The sequence below is a fragment of the Phoenix dactylifera genome, chromosome 18 (assembly GCF_009389715.1).
Source record: "Phoenix dactylifera cultivar Barhee BC4 chromosome 18, palm_55x_up_171113_PBpolish2nd_filt_p, whole genome shotgun sequence".
NCBI classification, from domain to species: domain Eukaryota; kingdom Viridiplantae; phylum Streptophyta; class Magnoliopsida; order Arecales; family Arecaceae; genus Phoenix; species Phoenix dactylifera.
In genome coordinates this window covers 8,316,178-8,333,304 of record NC_052409.1, presented here as the reverse complement: position 1 = coordinate 8,333,304, position 17,127 = coordinate 8,316,178, and the positions used below count along the sequence as shown (strand labels likewise).

Below are 17,127 nucleotides of genomic sequence, written 5' to 3'. Positions count from 1 at the left end.
ACTTCATGCTAACTTAAGTATCGGAGGGCCCTCACCGGAATCACCAGTGAGGCTTTATGCAGATACGCCGACGTACGGGAGGTGGCGTCCCTTCTCCGTCTCGACCGGCAGCTCCTCCGACTCCTCCGGTGTGGTCACCCTCGGGCCAAATTTGAACCACAACATCTTCCATCATCATCTTCTTCTTCTTCTTCTTCTTCTACTACTACTACTTCCACTTCTCTCTCTCTAAAGCTGGAACCATACTCTTCCATCCCACTCTCTCTATCCTCGCCACCACCTGCAACCCTACTCTATTCCCCTCGCTGTCTGTACCACTGCTTCATGTAGTGCCGAGAGATAGAGCAGTGCATGAATAATGATCGGTGAAAGGATGCTCCCATGTGAGGCTCACATCATGTTAACCTTCTCTTCCCCACCTTTAGAATCCCTGATAAGAGATGTGAGTTGAGTACACTATGTGAGGGGCGTTGGCGGGGACAGTATGTCCTTGAGCTACGATGGAATTAAGGCTCATACTTTAGTGGAAACAAAGATAAGGAGCATATCTTACAAGGTTCAGCACTGATATATCTAGTTTAGAAGGGCATGATGGGCTTATCATTGGTAGAGGGCAAGTTTGTTTAATGAGAAGCATTAGAAACCTTGGCTTTTGTAGAGTTTTTGAGTGCACCTGGCTACATGATAAAAATACTATTTGGGACCAACGTATATGGGACAACTACATTAACACCCACTAGCTGTTAAGTGAACGTAAGTTAAAGGAAGCAAGAGTTGGCAAACATTTTAATGAAAGTATTATACCAGAGACTGCCTGTAATTACTTTTAATGCGTTCTCAATAGCTACTATTTGCATCAATATTTCATCCTGCATTAGTGATTCAAACTATTACCTATTTAAGCTGATTTTTGACTTTCTTTTCATTTTTTTAATTTCTTATGTAATCTCAATAGCTATTACCTATTCAAAGTAATCCGGCTCTCCAATACTTAAGTGGGACATGGCTTTGAAAAAATAAAAGAGAAGAAGAATGCCTGTGGAGTAGGATAGCGGAATAGTATGTGTGAGATGAGCCATACGTGCCTGGATCTCCTGGTCTTGCTTTTATAGAGGAGGAGTCATAATCCTGATAAAGTTGGACCCTTTTAGAGATGGTGGACCTATCTACCTGTATATATAACTAGAGCAGTTCCAAAATTAGGCCACAAGGCTGGATTATAGCAAAAGAGTGGTGGTGATCCCATGTTATCCTTGAGCTTCTTTTCATAAAGAAAAACTACAGAGAGAACAACATCAAATAATTGCCTTTCCTTAGTTATTTCTATATAATTCGAAGCACCAACCCAACCTTATTTACCAACAATCTTACCTAACAAGCAAATTGGACTGGTTGGGTTTGGATTGAGCCTAGACCAAGCTGCATCCCTAAATTGACTTGGATTCTACTTGTTGACCTATTCAATTGGTCCAACTCTCTTTAATTAGATCAAGTCAATTGATGATGGATCTATTAATGGTGTGGTTGCAGAGCTCCTCCTCTTTGTCTCATCTCATTGTTGTTGTTTAGTTATGTTGCACCGGTGTTAGTGAAGATGGAGTTACCATTGATTAATTGGCGTTTGTTGATGGTTTTTTTCTCAATAAGTCGGTGGTTGGTGAAAAAAATGGAGAAAGGGATCGTGACGCCACAATGACCGGCAGAAAGGCGGAGCATGGAGGTAGCAACAAAAATAGTAGGGGATGAAGATGAGAGGGGGTATTGGCAATGGGCAGAAGAGGAGAGAGGGTGATGAGGAGGATGAGATACTTACTATTAGTGACCAATGGGAAGGATAGTCAAGGATTTCTTTGGATGGAATAGTGGACAAGGATCAAGAGGTTTTGATGTCCTCAACGATGATGATGTCCATTGATGAGCATCAAGAGGAGGATCTATCAAAAGTCTTGAAAGAAGGAGATGAGATGGTGAAGTAAATGATTTTAATATAATTATACCAGCACTAATGCACCGGATTCCATCAGAACTCTACAGTTAGGTGTGCTTGGGCAAGAGTAGTACTAGAATAGGTGACCCCCTGGAAAGTCCTGGTATTGCGCCCTTTATATTCTACATCAAGAAAAGACAGTTGTAAAGTATTTTAAGTATAAATTAATATTTGTTTGTAGGTTCAACCCTTACTTGCCTATGCATAGAGGAAAAGACTTGCAATCAACTACTCAGACCCACAAAGGACTCGAAAGCAAAGTATAAAGTCCGACTCAAGGCATTAAGCTAGAGACAATGAAAAAAGAGCAGCAGAAGCAAGTGTGCATCGTGTAGAATATTAACATCCCATAGACTTTAGATTGGGCTTCTTCAGTGCCATTGCTTATCGACCATTGAAATATTGATCTCTTAAAATCCAAGATGTACCCTTATCTTGCAGATATTAATGATGTGCTTCTCATACTTCCTTGAGTGGGAATATGGATTGTCAATAATAACATACTTTTCTAGGGCTTCAAGGACAATAAAAACATGCAAGAGGAAAATGAGTTGAATAATTAGATCTACGAGATAATAGGTCTATCTACCAGTATACATAATGAGAGAAATCCTGCAATTAGGCCACAAGGATATATTGCAGCAAAAGGATGGTGACCCCAAACTAAAATGGATAAGGGCCTCAAGCTCATTTCTTGTTGTCCTTGAGCTTCTTTCTATAAAATAAAATTACAAAGAAAACAACATTAAATGACTACCTTTTATAGTTATTTTTACATAATTTAGACTTACTGAGGGCATCAATTTACCTTAGGTTCAAGAAAAGTCAAGTTAGAAAAATAAATTTTAAAAAAATTAACCTTATGACCTAACCTCCAATGTAGCTTGAACCATCTTCAGACCAAGCTAACCCCACTAGACCTACCCCCTTTCAACCTGATTTGACTCGAGAAGAGCCAACCACTTACAGTAATGTGACCAACTGCTCATAAAGACTTGGTTGGTTGGCTGAACTTAAAGTTACACCCTTATGATGCAAAGCAATTTTTTTTTTTAGTACATCAATAGTTCACACACACAATGGGTGTGGGTAGTGCCCAAAAGGTCAGCAAGTAAAATATATTGTAGGAAAGATGGGACATAAATCTGGTCTATCCGAATAAAGTCGCTTGAATGATGAGCCACATAGGAGGCCATCCAGTCCGTTGAATTGTTGGCCTCCCTGTAAACATGAGAAGCCTGATAGAAGATGCATTTGCCTAACAGACGACGCATGTCATGAAGCAATTCAAAGCTCCAATTTATACCTAAACCAAGCTTAAAAACTTGGTCATACTTCTTCCAAATTGAAATATCCATGACCTAAAACAGAAAAAAGAAAAAGATTTAGGTTTCAAGTCGCATCAAATATCTCTACCCCTAGACTTATTATTGGGTTTGTGTAGGATGGAAGAAAATAAACAAGTACATATTAGTCTAACTTTGATCATTATGTTTCAATTAGCTCTATGTAGTTCAGCTCATAGCAAAATAATACTAAAATCCTGCATGACTCGGTTACTCTGCCTCATTCTTCTCCTTATTGCCATATCTATGGTTAGGCATTTTGTAGCTCATTATTTTAAAAAAATATTAATAATAGTGATTTTGCCATCTCATGCTTCACAAAGATTGAAATACCTTATTTTTGGGAAGTTGGTTTTAATCTGTCTAACATGAGACATACCTCAAGACACATCCCAAACTAGAATTAAGAATCTTAAACGAATTGCTACTTTGTTTGGTAAAAATAATGTTTTTGAGTTGAGGTTATCACTCATCAATCTAATTACATGACAATCACAAGCATGGGTTTGGATTTTTGCTTTGAAACACAAAATCTCATCCAAGACGCAACCATTCTCCCTCATTCCATTTTCTCCGCAATCTTCTGCTCGTAATCTTCAATCCAATGTGATGACATTGAAAACAAACCCCATTTCCCAACCGAATGTCTGCCCTCAAATTGCTTGCCAAAAAACACATACAAACACACCTTCCGGCGTCGACAATCTCCATCATCTTCCAGAATCCTGCGTCGTACGAAAGATAGAAATGTCCGCCCGCATCACCGTACAGATGGACGGCCACGATTCAGCCTTCCGCGAGGGTCGATCCGTGTGCCTCCGTTCCAGCCAATCACCGCGCTCCTACCTCTCCTCCACTGGATCCTGTCCCCCTCCTATAAAATCCCATCGAATTCCCCCTTTCTTTTCGCCAGAGCGATCCGAGAAGCGTTTGGTTTTGCGGTGAGCATCGCCGTCTTCTACCTATGTCGACCGCCGAAGTAACCGAGGTCCCGGCTGTGGCCGCCGAGCCGCCGCCGGCGGAGGTGCCGGAGATCCCGCCGGAGTCCAAGCCCGCTGAGGAGGAAAAGCCGGTGAGGGAGAAGAAACCCAGAGCCCAGAAAGCCCCCAAGGAGAAGAAGCCCAAGGCTCCGAAGCCCTCCGCCCCTTCCCACCCTCCCTATTTCCAGGTAAAAATCTCTTCTTTCCCTCCTCAATTCGATGATTGCTGTGTTAAAAAGTTCGAATTTTGATCTCCTGGTGATTGGTTTAGATGATCAAAGAGGCAATCTTGGCGCTCAACGAGAAGACTGGCTCCAGCTCCTACGCCATTGCTAAGCACATGGAGGAGAAGCACAAAGGGGTCCTGCCGGCGAACTACAAGAAGGTCTTGGCCATCCAGTTGAGGAATTTCACCGCCAAGGGCAAGCTTGTGAAGGTGAAGGCTTCCTTCAAGCTATCGGAGTCTGGAAAGGAGGAGGAGGGGAAGAAGAAGAAGAAGAAGCCGGCGAAGAAGGCCGCCTCTGCCCCTGCTAAGAGGAAGGCCCCTGTTGCTGCTTCGAAGAAGCCTTCAAAGCCTTCCAAGGCTAAGAAGAAGCCGGGGATTAAGAAAGCCAAGAAGGCGACCCCTGCGAAGCCGAAGCAGCCCAAGTCCATCAAGTCCCCGGCGGCCAAGAAGGCTAAGAAGGCTACTGCTTGATGGCGGAGATAGATGGTTTCCATGACTCTGTTCATCCTTGTATAAATAGCTGCTTCAGTTTTCTGTGCACTTGGCCTGTATATTTTGGTTGCCTTTCTCTTGTAGCTTACGCTTCTTCCCCCCCCCCCCCCCCCCCCCCTCTCTCCTCTTCTTTTAACTCGTCTGGTGACTAATGATATGGAAGGTCAATAATATGCATGGTTCCTGTATAAATTTCATGGTTTTGATGCTCTGAGGTTATAAAAATTTGTGCTTGTGTTCGGCAACTGAGTAATTTGAGTTGTAGTCTCTTGAATGAGGTTGAATTTTCTTCCTAATTAAATAGTTTATTTAAGTATATGTTACATAAGTAATATGGATTTCTTTGACTTATGGATTTTTTGGGATTGGGTTTGATTCTGATTCTGATTTCCATTAATATTAATCCAACTCAATTTAAGGCCACCCAAGTTCAGAAACTGTGGTCCAAGCTTACCTACCATCACCCTTATCCAACTGTTGGATTCATTTTAAGTGGTCCGAGTCTATTTAACTGGATGAAAATCCATTGATGTTGATAGTAATGGTGGGAATGGACGGCTTCTCTGAGTCTCATCCTGGCATTGTTGTTAGATTTGTGGTTGCTGGTTTTAGTGATGGTGGTGGGTATGTTGATAAATTTGCGTGCTTTGATGGTTTTATAGCTGGTGGAATTGGGAACGGGTTAAAAAGAGGAGAGGGTGATTGCTTGGAAGTGTAAGGACTTGGTGGTGGCTTGGGTTCTGAACTCGGTTGGTGCTCCCTCTTTCATACCTAGCTAGGGCCATTGGATCAATATCAAATGACTCTTATTATTTTATATTCAAAACTATATTATATTCTTAATATAATATCTATATTCTATATATATATATATATATAGATCGTTCTTGTTTTATTTTGTTCTACATATCACCAATCCTCACACATGTTCTACAATGATCTCAAACTTCACATATGAACCTATTCAACTCCATCCAGTCTGATGTTCTTAAAACTTTTTCAAGTGCACTACGGATTGCTCCAGCCAAAGCATCTCCATTCTTGAAGAGTCACATCTAATGTTACTTCTTGAGCTCGGATGCCACATGTTTGGCAGATGAGAAGTCCAATATAGGAGGTCTTGTCATACATTCTAGGACCCAGCTGGACCTAAAAACTTAAGTAATTAAAGCTTAATCATGTATATGGATCATCCTTCTTCATCATGTTATTCTATTCTATATTGGACTAAGTCTTACGTTTAATTTTTATTTATTTATTTATTTAGTAACACCAAGGATTTGAATATTGAATCTTCTTAAAAACAAGGTTTTACAGGGTAAAGTGTCAACCAATCATACTATATATTGCTGCTACATTAGCACTATGTAAATATAATGCAGTATGAGATTATTTTGATATATCAAGTGTCAGTACGTCGTCTAATATCAAACTGGTATGATATGTTCTATACTATCCGGATTGGAATGGTACATTCTATACCATTTGTTTTGGGCCGGCCGGCGAACCATGATACCAGTAGCAGTTGGTCATATATTTTTTTGACGCACATTATGTAGAGGATGCTTATCTAGCAATACTAAAATACATGATTATTGTACCTTGAGTAGACATTGATCTGGTCATCAGTTTAATTGTTGTTCAATCAATTTACCATAGTTGTTTTTCATAATTTAATAATTATAAAGATAATTAAGGTAGTGAGTGTAATAACATGAAAAAATAATTGGCTTAATAATTATTGGCATAATCTCGGATACGTGGCCTTCATCTCTATTCCAAGGTTTTATGGGTGAGAGATGTTTTGGAATGTGGGGTTTTGTGACAGCTATTTCTGAAAGACGAGAGGGGTTTTTTGAAAGATATTTATTTAGCTAATAGGCTCTTATACTGAGATACAGAGATGGTATTTCATCCTGATAATAAAACTCTCTCTTTATTTTCCATGGGCATAAATAGTATACCAAACCTCATAAGGATCACACTCATTTGTTAGGTACATGGATTCTTTCAGCGACAGCTGGGGAAATGTGGTAGGAGCATGATAGAAGAGTTTTCTTGTTCAATGCTTTTTTCACATCTAATTGAATGAGAGTTCGTGACGGAGAAAAGGAAAGAAAACTTGAAGTGCTAGCCACATGTAAATGCCATTGCCCATGTCAATCCTAAAACCTTTAATAATTATACCTGTTCATGCAAATGTTCTCCTTGGTTGGTTAAAATAGATTACAAATGGCTTCACTAATAATAATTATTCAATCCATGGAAAGCGGTGTATCCATTTCTGTCTTCACAAGTATAGTTTTTTCCATATATCGAGCTAATTCGTGCCCTTAAGACACATTCTTTATTAGGTAAATATTATAGAAAAATTGGCCAACTTTTCTATCAATTGACTTATCCATATTCGCATGCTTCTCTAGGTGGATAAGCTATTTTTCTATGGAGAGTATTTACCCATGAAATGAAAAAAAATGACTTACCCACCTCCTAAGTGGGTAAGTCATTTTCCTATCAATAGATAAAGTATATATTTTATTTTACTCCTAAAATACTAATAAACTTAATATTATATTATAGTATATTATGTAATTTTAACATAATATAATATTATTATATAATATTTATATAATAATAATTAAATATTATTATATATTTATAATTTTATATATATAATATACAATGAAAAATATGAATAGATATTAGCAATTTATCTAAAAAAAAGTATAATGCAAAAAAATATGAATAACAGATTTCAAAGTCTCTTTTCAATGCATAAAAGAATATTGGTAAATTATTTACTGTCTCAATGTTACCTGAAAAGTATTTATTCAGAAAATATAGATTCTAGATAAGTTTTTTTTACCTCCCAAAGAATGGGACTTTAGTGTATACATCAAAGTCCATAACATCAACCTCTTGACTTGACTTGAGATGGACTCCAATATTGAAGTTGCCTAGAGAAATTATAAAATCATGGAGCCATCTTATGATCTTCGAAAACTGTCGTCAATGTTATGGAGATATCGGCTTGTTGAAAAATTTCAGAAGATCAAACTATCCAGTCAGCAATCAGGGATATCAATGATGTATGCTTGGCTTGCGCGAGGCTTCGTTCCAAGAAGATTGACCTTCTTGGTATTGAGGAGAAATACCTAAAAGAGGACGATATCTTCTTCTTTAACTCCCTCACATCAGAGACTTAGCATCTCTTGGCAAACAATGCGGCCTCATCCTCTCTCAAGAATCAAGATGGTGCATCTTCCGCATCTGACAAACTTAAGAAGTTGGAATTCGAATGATGCATCAAGTCCAGTCTTTCAAAGGGTCGCCATAGATCAGGGTCTGAAAATGGAAGTCCACACCTCATTTTGCAGCTTTACTAGCTCAAACATCTTTTGGGGCTCGTTTGGTTCGCAGGAAAAAGAGGGGGGAAAGTGTGGTCAACGGGAAAGTAATGAAATGCCTCTTGTTTGGTTGGAGTTTTCAAAAGAGAGGGATGGGAAAGTTGTATTCCCATGGGAATATGATTCCCACATTTCATGGGAAAGTCTTTCCCATGAGAAACATGGGAAAGTTACTTTCCCATGAGGTGGGAATCACTCCTTTTTTATTTTTTCCCAAAAAGACCCTTCAGCATTAAAGAAGCATTAAAGAGGCATTAAAGACCTAATTTTTATTAAGGGCATAATAGGAATTATACATAACTTTTCTAGGAAAGTGGATGGTCAACCAAACATAAGCACTTTGGAAATTTGTCACTTTTCCATGGTTAACCAAACATGCCAAAATAACTTTCCTAGGTATCCTCTTCCTAGGAATATGATTCCCAGGAGGGAAAATACTTCCCGCGAACCAAACGAGCCCTTGTTGTTTCCCACTGCTTCTCTAGCATTTTGCTAAGAATGTTTTGTGATTGTTGTTCACAGTTTCAACAACGTTTTAGCTTCTAGCTGTACTGAACTACTTTGGTTCCTGTTCTGTCTTGAGCTGGTATACAAGATAATCTAATATGCCTAGTTTATTTCAGCTGGTTCATCTTAATATCTACTTTATTAGCTATAATGTAGCATGTTTCGGTCGTATTGGTCTTTGCTTCATGTCAAAAATGCAATCTTGTGCTGGAATGTGAGGGGACTATTGGTAGGCCTGCTAAAAGAAAAGCAATATGGGATGCACTGAAAAATCTCTGAAAGTCTTAACAACGCTTGCAGGAATTGAAACTAAGCACATTCGACTACGAACTCCTAAAATCCTAAAATCCACATGGTTCATCGTATGATCTACTTTATTAGCTATAACGTAGCATGTTTCGGTTGTATCGGTCTTTGCTTCATGTCAAAAATGCAATCTTGTACTGGAATGTGAGGGGACTATTGGCAGGCCTGCTAAAAGAAGAACAATCTGGGATACACCGGAAAATCTCTGAAAGTTTTTACAACCCTTGCAAGATTCGAAACTAAGCACATTCGACTATGAACTCCTAAAATCCACATGTGGAACACGCTTTGATTGCTGGCAAGAAGTGGATGCCATCGGCTTGGCACGAGTGACACTAACTTATTATTCGAGGGTCGGACACAGTGGATGGCACTGATATATTCTCCCTTAAGTGTAACGTTCACACTGGAAACAGATGGATCTCAATGGCTTCTCACAAAGAATGAATTATATCCGGAACTCATAGCAGTGAGATCTCAATGGTCAGTGCATGGATACTCCTTGCTTACTTCAATGCTTGTCGAATACTCTATCGACAATTCCATAAGCCAATGATTATTTTTTTTTCCTGTGTTTCACAAAACAGTTAGCAGGGTTCGCTATGAATAGAAGAGCACCCAGCAGTTCTAGATCATTATAAGCTTTCATTGACTCTCATTTCCTTACTGATCTTGACCTAATACACTTGGTCTAATCACTGAGACTCCCATCTCAGAAAACTTAGATCGATGTTTCATCTCCCTGGGATGCCCATCAATGGTTGGCAGGTGCAACATCCGACCACATCCCTCTCTTCTTCCAAAAACATCAAGTATCCCAAAGCAAAACCTGAAGTTGAGAACTATCGGCACACGTTTCCAGACTTCAGTGACTTAATTTCAGAATGATGGAAAACTTCCCAATCCTCTCAAGATTTGGCTGCTAATCCTAGAACTGAGAGTTTTGCGCTCTAAACTAATGGCTTGGAGTAAGTTATCCGTTGGTATAATCTCCCAGAAAACCTTCATTCACTCTAGAGCCTTGAGCCGATGAAAAGAGACGCACGCAGTCAATTGAAACCACAACTAGAACTACTTATAACAGGAGCAGCATTTAAGATCCCAATAATGACTTAATGAAGGCGACAGAAATACAAAAAAATTTCATCTTCAAGCAACAAATTCAAGATCATGGCACTACTCTAAACTAGCCTGCAGACCTTTTTTTCCTGAATGTAAACCAGGCTACAGACATCAATCAAGAATTCTCTTCATTCTACAATGAACTCCTGGAAACTTCAGAGAATCCAATTACCAAAGCGGGCAATTTATACAAAGGAACCCAACCAGATCTTCACCGAAGAGGACATGAACGAGGCTAATTCAATCTAGCAGGGCACAAATCACCTGGTCTAGACAGATATCCAACATTCTTCGATCAACACCTCTTAGACATACTCAAATGATTTCTCTAAATCCGTTTCAAGGACCTCATGATGGCACAACGAATCTTGAAAAATTGACTTACACCTATATTGTGAGAATCTGTGCGGGCATATATTTAATTTCATATCGGTTATTCATTGGATAGATCTTGAATATTTATATAGGATCAAAGAATTCAAATAATACCTTCTAGTTAGTTTTTTTGAATAAGGCTCTGAATTGTGACATACAACGTGCTAATACCAAAGAAATCTAACTGGACATCGATAATGGATCCACACCAATTAGTCTCCTAAACAGGATGACAAAAATTGTTTCCAAAGTTCTCAACAGTCGCCAAAGGAAGAACCATCTATGACAGTTTTGTCGCTGCTAATCACTTACCTAAAAAAATATGAAAGTAAATGTTTGTAAATTGGATTTTGAAAAGGCATTTGATAGAGTTAACTGGAAGTTTTATTTGATTTACTTGAAGCAAGAATCTCTGGTCCTAAAATGGATACCAAAATGCCTTCAGCTGACTTTGATAATTAATGAGGAACCTGGAAGCAGGGTTCACAACAAGAGAGGATTAAAACAAGGTGACTTCTTTTCGTTTCGGTTGCGAATGTTTTGGACAGGATTCTCAACATTACTGCAAGGAATAATCTTATTTCCAGGATACGATTGAATATGGAGGTGGACAAAATTAAATGCTTAAAGACTCGATAATCTATTTTGGGATCTTGATCCCATGCAGCTCTCAATGCTTAGGTTCATCCTGTATTCATATGAGCTATCCAGAGGCTTCAAAATCAACTTTAATTAAAGTCTTCTTGGAAGGAGAATCCTTGGATAGCTATATAACTCACTTCAAACCTTATTTATTAAACGAACAAGAGCCATTGATCCATGTAGAGAACCAAGTAGCTATAACTTTGATCCATCTAGAGTACCAAGTAGCCAACTTCCTGATAACAAATCTTGGAAGGTGTCTCCATTATGCAGTAGTAATTGAGACAGATTTGATATTCCTCACCTACCCTGGCTCTTATCTTATGGAGAGGCACTGAAACATGCCATAGAGGCTTCTGCCAAGTTAGATGGAAAACTGAATGTGGCTCTTAGAAATGGACTAGGAATCATAAATCTTAGGGACCTTCATTCAAGTGCTGCTAATCAACTGGTGGAAATATTTTAACAATGTCGTTGCATCATGAAAAGAATTGATTGACAATATATATTTCACAGGGTAAACTCAAAACTCTCACATGCTGATGGCCTCATCATTTATGAAAATTATCTTCGAAAGTCCCATTGTTTCTACAAAGCATTTCCATCAAGATAGGAAATGGTCCGAAGATTTTCTTCTGGTACGACAGCTAAACAATCTTCCCCGCACTTGACAAATCAGCAAAATAGTCAAAACATATTAAGATGGCATCACAACTCTTTCCATGAGTGTCTCAACTCTCCCATTCTAAGTTTCATTACCACTCCAATTCTCCAAAAAATAAAAAAATAAAAATGCCCCAATCTTCTAAAACCCAGACTCAATCCAGATTCTCTCAAGTATTCAAATTCTATTCAGATTTCAATTCCAGCCACCAACCAAACATATTTAAAATGCAAACACACTCGAAAAGTTATATCACTAGCTAAAGCTCTAGATAAACCTCCAGGTCTAAAAACAGAATCCAACCACAAAAGCGACCATTCAGGAACAAACATCCATCAAACTCGATTCATTTTGAGTTTGGTCATCCTCATATAGTTGATTTTTGAATCAATCAAACTTTCAATAAACAAAGCAACCGGAAAAATTACCTAAAATTCTTTTCAAATTTGGATGAGTTCCGGTTATCTTTCCTCTCAATTTAAAAATTTTCCCTTAGGTCGCTTAAAATTATTTAGCAATGCACGAAATTCAATTTTTTTCTTCTTTTTCTAACTATTTTTAATATTTAATAATAAATAATTAACAAAAAATAATATATAACAGGCATAAGAACTTAATTATTTTCTAAAATAAATTTTTGATGTTAATATTATAATATACTATCACCATATAAAATTCTAATAATATATATTTATCAATATAGCCAAATAACATATTATAAAAATAATAAAATCTTGAATCGACTTGCATAAAATATACATCAAAATATATTGCACTAGAAAATATTACATGAATTTCAAGTAAAGCGAGATCATCATCACAAAAATATAATAACATTAATAAAATATTATTGTATGCCAAAAAACAGAAAATTATATAGAGCTAATGAAAAAAAAATATTAATATCAGCTTGCATTAAAATAAGTATAATTATTGATCATATTATTCATTTTTATATTAATTTAGTAATACTAACCAAAAGTTCTTTACGTAATTCGCTTCAAATACGCTAATAATCTTCCTAATATAACATTATTATCAACTACATTAAATAAAAACCATAATTATGATCCAAAGAACTCAATTGATGATGCTATTAATAACAATCTTTAAAGTTCCAACAACAATAGTTAAGAAACTAAAAACTCTAAAATTATTAAAACAGAAGAAAGGAGGAAAAGAACGCCGACATACACTACTACACCCTCTTGCAACTAAAATTGCCGCAAACAGTTGCATGCAAAGAACAGGAGCCGAACGTCCAAGATAAACTTACTCAAGAAAATAGCTGTTCTCCAATCAAAAAACATAGAAAAACCCACATCAGCAAGCCTGCTCATTCAGAGCCTGAGAGAGCAAAGAAAGAACAGACGCAAGAAAGAAGAAATGCAAACTGAATGCCAACCAGGCAAAAAGAACAATAAAATCAACATGACTCTACCTAACAAACTTACAGCGGATCCACTTTCTACGCTACTTCCATACGCCAACCATAACTTTATCCCAGCAACTGGGGAAAATTTTGCAAACAATTTACACATGCCCCTACTGCGTTGTCAGAACTATCTCAACGCAGAGTTTGAATTCCCCAAAATCCTCGTTTCAAATAAAACGGGAAAAGAAAAAAGCAATTCGCTACCCCATCAATAACTTTTTTCGAGTACTAGGAATACTATTCTAATTTCTCAGCTGTTTAAAAATATATCGCTAATTAGGGTTTGAGTTGGATTTCTCATATCCTCATTTCAAATCACAACTGTAGAATTCAAACTTAAAACAAATTGTAATCCTTTCCCAATTAAGAAACAGGAAATCAACACAGAAACGCCAAACACAACAAAAATAACGACATAACCATGAATCCGAATTTCTGGATTTTGATATAAGAATATACATCAGAACTAGGTCACTAATTAGATTCTAAACATAACCATTATAACCTCTGAAACAAAACGAGATCAGTACGAACAGTTGACAGACCTGATAACACCAATGACAAAACCAAGAACCAAAATATAGAGGAAAGAGCACGAATCTAAGCACGCTCTCCACGGATGCGGCGAGCGAGCTGTATGTCCTTCGGCATGATTGTGACGCGCTTGGCGTGGATGGCGCAAAGGTTGGTGTCCTCGAAAAGACCGACGAGGTAGGCTTCTGCCGCCTCCTGGAGGGCCAGGACGGCGTGACTCTGGAACCTGAGATCCGTCTTGAAATCCTGCGCAATCTCGCGCACCAGCCTCTGGAAGGGCAGCTTCCGGATCAGCAGCTCCGTGCTCTTCTGATACTTGCGAATCTCCCTAAAATTTTAACCATAATCATCAATGAGAAAAGAATCAAAGAAAACAGCGAGAAGAAATTGAGGGATTGGAGGGTTATAGAAGAGTACCGAAGGGCTACGGTTCCTGGACGGTAGCGGTGGGGCTTCTTCACTCCGCCGGTGGTCGGCGCCGATTTCCTCGCCGCCTTCAAAAAGAAATCAAAAAGAACAAGATTTAGGGAAAATGATTTCTTAGGAAACCTTTAAAATAAAAAAAGAAGAAATTGAAAACCTAAAATTGATTCAGGCCAGGCGATGATACCTTGGTGGCGAGCTGCTTCCGGGGGGCCTTGCCACCGGTGGACTTCCGAGCGGTCTGCTTCGTACGAGCCATTGGAGAGGGAGAAAGCTGGCGTCTGGATTAGGGTTTCGGCTTTTTCTCTCTCTCTCGAAAGGGTCGGCGAATGGGAGTAAAAAGTTGGTTTTGGGGGACATATAAGGAGAGAGGGAGGAGAAGGAGACGTGGCCGGAGCGGTTACCACTGAGGAGATTTTGGATCGTTGATGGGGATCGGACGGACGAGGATGGGTTTCAAGAAACACACGATCCGTGTGCTCTCTCCTGATTGGTTGAAATGCTTCGACGAGGATGGCTGAGCGCGTGAGAGATTCTGGAACTCCGAGTTCGGGTCGAACTTGGGCGCCGACGCTTCGTTACTGAACCGGGTGGGTCGATTCTTGGGTAGTCCCTATCGAATCAATCTGATCCATGTGCACTTTCTAACTTGGACGGCGAGGATCCGTTGATGTATGAGGGCAGCTGGTCGGTCTCCCTCCACGCGCAAACAGCACACCTGGCGACGTTACGTGGTGGAAATAGAACCAATCGGTTGGAAAAATGACCGGCTCTATTAAGCTAGCGTGCTGTTTTTTTTTTTTTTCTTCTTCTGCTCCTCCTCTTTCATCGGCTACTAACACCAATCTTACGTAAGAAAAAAAAAAAAAAAAAAAAAAAAAAAAAAAAAAAAAACCATCCAACAATAAAGGAATATCTATACTGTAGCAAGTCTTTGGTTGACCCAACTAACCTCGGTAGTAGAATCGAAGCCCTTCTCCATATCTGTGCGGCCCGTGGGCAACCAAGTAGAACACGACTGAGAGACTCTAGTGCATCAAGGCAATCCACACACACCGAGGGGACCCTAACCCTCTCCTAGCTAGCAAGCTTCTGATCGGCAACCAATGCCACTTTTCACATAAACAAGGCTACTAGGGGTGGACCTACATCTTCCAAATCCAACCTGTGTCAATCCGTTTGGTGGTCTCCCCTCCCACCACCGTCTGTAGATCTGCAAAGCACACACTGGCCCTCCGTGTGGTCGTCCGGACAAGTGTCCGTCGAGTTACCAAAAGAAATTGAAATGGCCAGGATCCGTTCCGCCAACTGCTCCCTGAACGCCTCCCTGATTCGCATCTCATCCCACCTGCCCCCACGAGAAATAAATAGGTCACATACTCTAAAACCGGCCACCTTACCGCATCAACCAACATCGGCATCTGGCTGAGTGGTTGCTCGGTCAACCATCGGTCCTTTAGAATATCAATAGATTGCTCATCTCCAATAGCCCACTTGGTTGCCTCAAACACAGCCGGGGCATGAGAGCACATCTCCCACTAGATGAATGAGCAATGTCGTCCCACCTGAAATTCCGCCGCCGCCATATGCATGCCGTACTTAGCCCACATCAGAGCACTCCACAGATTGTCCTACCCCAAAATAAGCCTCACAGCTCGTCTCGCAGCTAATACCTCCCGCCTCACCACCAATGACTGAATCTCCAAACCTCCCTATCTGTTTTTCTGACAGAGCACTTCTCAAGCCACCAGATGAACTCCTTCTCTGCCCTCTCGTCTGCCCCACATGAAGTTCCTAAATAGCTGCTCGAGGGTCCGCAAAAGTGATAGTGGTACTAGGGTGTTTGCTAGCAGGTACATCGGTATCGAACTCAGCACCGACCATGCTAGCGTGACTCTACCCATCATAGAAAGAGCCTCCATCTGTCATCCCTCCAACCTATGTTTGATGCTCGCCTCGATATTGGAACAGTCCTTCCGGTGTAGATGACGCCCTGTGATAGGAATCCCAAAGTACCTCATTGGGCCATCCTGCTCGCCAATCCCCAAAATCTCTTTAATAGAGGTCTTTACCTGTGGCTTGGTCCTTGGACTGAAACATATAGTAGATTTGGTCCTATTGATACACTGACCCGAGGCAACACAGTAATCCTCCAAAATATCTCGTATCACCATTGATGCACGTCTCGTCGTGCGGACCGGCAGCATGCAATCATTAGCAAATAAGAGCTGCGAGATCTGAACAGACTCTGACACCGGTTTGTGGCCCTCAAGCACATGTGACTCCGCCGCCCGTCGAAAAGCTCTAGATAATGCATCCGAGCACAGGATGGACGGTAGAGGAGACAACGGGCATCTCTGACGGAAACCCACCGAATACTCGAAAAGTTGTGTGGGTGACCGTTCACCGAGATAGTGAAAGACAGATTACCGATACATCCCATAATCCAACCAATCCACTCCTCATGGAAGCCGAAGCTCCTAAGTGAACTCCTCAGAAACTCCCAGCTCATCTTTTTTTTTCATGTATTATTTTTAATCAATAGACCAATATAGCTTGAAACAATCATGTTTGAGCTTCCAAAGCATACAAATATTGGAGCATAATGAATCAAAAAATTTCTATAGATAAGAATCTATAATGCATTGTGTAGATTACCTCTTCGATGGACTATGATTTTT

At 39.6% G+C, this 17,127-nt stretch overlaps 2 protein-coding genes and 1 pseudogene across 2 annotated transcripts; 2 read left to right on the top strand and 1 right to left on the bottom strand.

Moving 5' to 3' along the window:
- Nucleotides 1-1,983: 1,983 nt before the first annotated feature.
- On the top strand, nucleotides 1,984-2,102 carry LOC113463698 (annotated as a pseudogene).
- Nucleotides 2,103-4,220: 2,118 nt separating this feature from the next.
- Nucleotides 4,221-5,228, top strand: LOC103721572 (histone H1-like). The gene is made up of 2 exons (XM_008811838.4): nucleotides 4,221-4,501; nucleotides 4,585-5,228. The coding sequence occupies exons 1-2, from the start codon at nucleotides 4,298-4,300 to the stop codon at nucleotides 5,008-5,010; spliced, it is 630 nt and encodes a 209-aa protein (XP_008810060.1). The 5' UTR covers nucleotides 4,221-4,297; the 3' UTR covers nucleotides 5,011-5,228.
- Nucleotides 5,229-13,893: 8,665 nt separating this feature from the next.
- LOC103721573 (histone H3.3) lies at nucleotides 13,894-14,806 on the bottom strand. The gene is made up of 3 exons (XM_008811839.4): nucleotides 14,634-14,806; nucleotides 14,441-14,517; nucleotides 13,894-14,351 (listed from the first exon to the last, which is right to left on the bottom strand). Exons 1-3 carry the CDS (start codon nucleotides 14,703-14,705, stop codon nucleotides 14,090-14,092), a joined length of 411 nt encoding a protein of 136 aa, XP_008810061.1. The 5' UTR covers nucleotides 14,706-14,806; the 3' UTR covers nucleotides 13,894-14,089.
- Nucleotides 14,807-17,127: the final 2,321 nt, after the last annotated feature.

Coding starts and splice junctions, on each gene's coding strand:
- LOC103721572 (XM_008811838.4), top strand. CDS start 4,298: ATGTCGACCGCCGAAGTAACCGAGGTCCCGGCTGTGGCCGCCGAGCCG. Junction 4,502..4,584: donor CCCACCCTCCCTATTTCCAG/GTAAAAATCTCT, acceptor TGATTGGTTTAG/ATGATCAAAGAGGCAATCTT.
- LOC103721573 (XM_008811839.4), bottom strand. CDS start 14,705: ATGGCTCGTACGAAGCAGACCGCTCGGAAGTCCACCGGTGGCAAGGCC. Junction 14,518..14,633: donor GGAAGCAGCTCGCCACCAAG/GTATCATCGCCT, acceptor TTCTTTTTGAAG/GCGGCGAGGAAATCGGCGCC. Junction 14,352..14,440: donor CCAGGAACCGTAGCCCTTCG/GTACTCTTCTAT, acceptor TTAAAATTTTAG/GGAGATTCGCAAGTATCAGA.